This window comes from Carlito syrichta, unplaced genomic scaffold (genome assembly GCF_000164805.1).
Source record: "Carlito syrichta isolate Samal-C Ts95f unplaced genomic scaffold, Tarsius_syrichta-2.0.1 Scaffold308864, whole genome shotgun sequence".
Taxonomy (NCBI): Eukaryota; Metazoa; Chordata; class Mammalia; order Primates; family Tarsiidae; genus Carlito; species Carlito syrichta.
In genome coordinates, this window is record NW_007252960.1 from 287,943 (window position 1) to 290,358 (window position 2,416).

The 2,416-nt window shown below is 45.4% G+C and overlaps 1 protein-coding gene across 1 annotated transcript in view; it reads right to left on the reverse strand.

Annotated features, from left to right (window-relative positions):
- SNX29 (sorting nexin 29) overlaps positions 1–2,416 on the reverse strand; it is a 221,408-nt gene that overhangs the window by 216,578 nt on the left and 2,414 nt on the right. Inside the window, exon 3 of the mRNA XM_021716663.1 lies at positions 1,130–1,182. Within this exon, the coding sequence (XP_021572338.1) occupies positions 1,130–1,182 (53 nt within the window). The remainder of the gene's footprint in view (positions 1–1,129; positions 1,183–2,416) is intronic.

A 2,416-nucleotide genomic window follows, 5' to 3' on the forward strand; every position in this document is an offset into this window, starting at 1 on the left:
GCTGAGCCACCGAGCCCGGCTATTTTTTTTTTTAAGTAGCGTTTATGGTGAGGATAGAAAAGCTCCCAGAGTGGGAGGGGACCCGAAGTGGTTGCCCAATTTTTTTTATTTATTGTAGAGACAAGATCTCACCAAGTTGCCCAGGCTGGTCTTGAACCCCTGGACTCGGGCAATCTTCTCGCCCCAGCCTCCCAAAATGCCAGAATTACAGGCTTGAGCCACCACGCCCAGCCCCATTTTTAATGGCTAGATAACACTCTACCCCACTGATACACTACATTTTTCTTTTTCTTTTTTTTGAATTGTAGTCTCACTCTGTCTCCCAGGATGGAGTGCAGTGGCATGCTCACAGCCACTGCAGCCTCAACCTGCTGTGTTCAGGGCAATCCTTCCACCTCAGCCTTCCAAGCAGCTAATTTTTTGATTTATTGTAGAGATGAGGTCTCACCAAGTTGCCCAGGTGGGTCTCGAATCTCAGGCAATCCCTCTCACCTCTGCCTTCCAAAGTACTGAGTTTACCACGTGTAGCCACCATGCCCGGCCAATACACATTATTAATCCTTTCCCAATTATTGGGTATTCAGGTATGTATGTTCTCATAATTATAAATTACCTTTAAAATAATACACCAGACACGGTGACTCATGCCTGTAATCCCAAAACTTTGGGAGGTGGAGGCCATAAGATTGCCTGAGCCCAGGGGTCCAAGACCAGCTTGAGCAACTTGGCAAACTTGGCAAGGCCTCATCTCTACAATAAATCAAAAAAATTAGTTGGGCGTGGTTGTGTGCCCCTGTATTTCCAGCTACTTGGAAGGCTGTGGCAGAAGGATTGCATGAGCCCAGCAGATGGAGGCTGCAGTGGCCATGCATGACTCTGACTCAAAAAAAAAAAGAAAAGAACTTTATATAGAAAGGTATTTCAAGTAGTGCTTCCAAAATAGATTTCTAGAATGAGAATTATGGGAAAATGAGAATGTTTTAGGTGAGTAGTTCTGGTACAGATGGACCACATGTGATCCAAATGTCACCACAGCACTCTTGGCTATAGAGGCACAACACAGAAGCTGGCCCTCTTCTGCCATCTTTTCCATCTTGATGGCAAGTGGTTTTAAAAACAACATATTTACCTGCTGTCAGAATCCGAGGCGATCTCCTTTCTCCCTCCAAAGCGAATCTGGCACTGCATAGAAAAAGATGCTGCTGAGATCACTGCTGGGCTGGGACACTCAAAACGTCACAAGACAGCCCACACAAGGCTCAAGAGTCCAGACGGGGACATGGGCCAGAAACTCCAGTGCGCTTAAGAGGGTGTACACCCCAGCCTTCAAGCTGCCACTTAAAGGAAGCCCTTATCTCCCACTTGTACAGAAGTGAGGCTTATGGGAACAATGCTTACAGGAAAATAAAAGCACGTTATCTAGGAAGTGGGTGATTGCCTACAACTCCGAGCTTTTAATAGGCAATAATTAAAACGTCCAAAAATCTGTGGCAATGGTTTCCTTTTGACAGAGCCCCAAAGTTGTTGTGACTGGCTATAACATTACGACAGCATATATCAAGCTGAACAACAATTTACTCAGGGTGGGTAAAAGGAAAGCAAACTACTCTTTTTTTAAAATTATGGTAAAATTCAGATAACATAAAATTTGTTATTTTTAACAATTTTTCGGTATTAGGCTGGGGATAGTAGCTTAGGCCTGCAATCCCAGCACTTTGGAAGGCCAGAAACCCAGGAGTTCGAGACCAGCCTGGGCAATATAGCAAGACCTTGCCTCTAAAAAAATAAAAAAACAAGCTGAGTGTAGTGGCACATGCCTGTATAGTCCTAGTTACTCAGAAGGCTGAGGTGGGAGTATCATCTGAGCCCAACAAGTCAAGGCTGTGGTGAGCTGTGATCCTGCCACTGCCATTGCACTCCAGCCTGGGCAAGAGAGTGAGACTCTAACAACAACAAAACAAACAAAAAAATTCTGTAGATATAAGCTGGGTGCAGTGGCTCACGCCTGCAATCCCAGTACTTTGGAGGAAGAAGGGGGAGGATAGCTTGAGCCCAGGAGGTCGAGACCAATGTGGGAAACATAGTGAGACTTCATCCCTATAAAAAAATCAAAAAAATTAGCCGGGCATGCTGGCAGACACCTATAGTTCCAGCAACTCTGGAGGCTGAGGCAGAATGATCACCTGAGCCCAGGAGGTTGAGGCTGTGGTGAGTCGTGAGCATGCTACTGCATTCCAGCCTGGACAACAGAGTGAGACCACAACTCAAAAAAAAAAAAAAAAAAAAAAAAAAAAACTGGAGATACATATGTTTCTGTTGATATATCATTTTTTTTTTGAGTTGGAGTCTCACTCTGTCACCCAGACTGGAGTGCAGTGGCCACTCCCTGCCACCGCAGCCTTGACCTGCTGGGCTC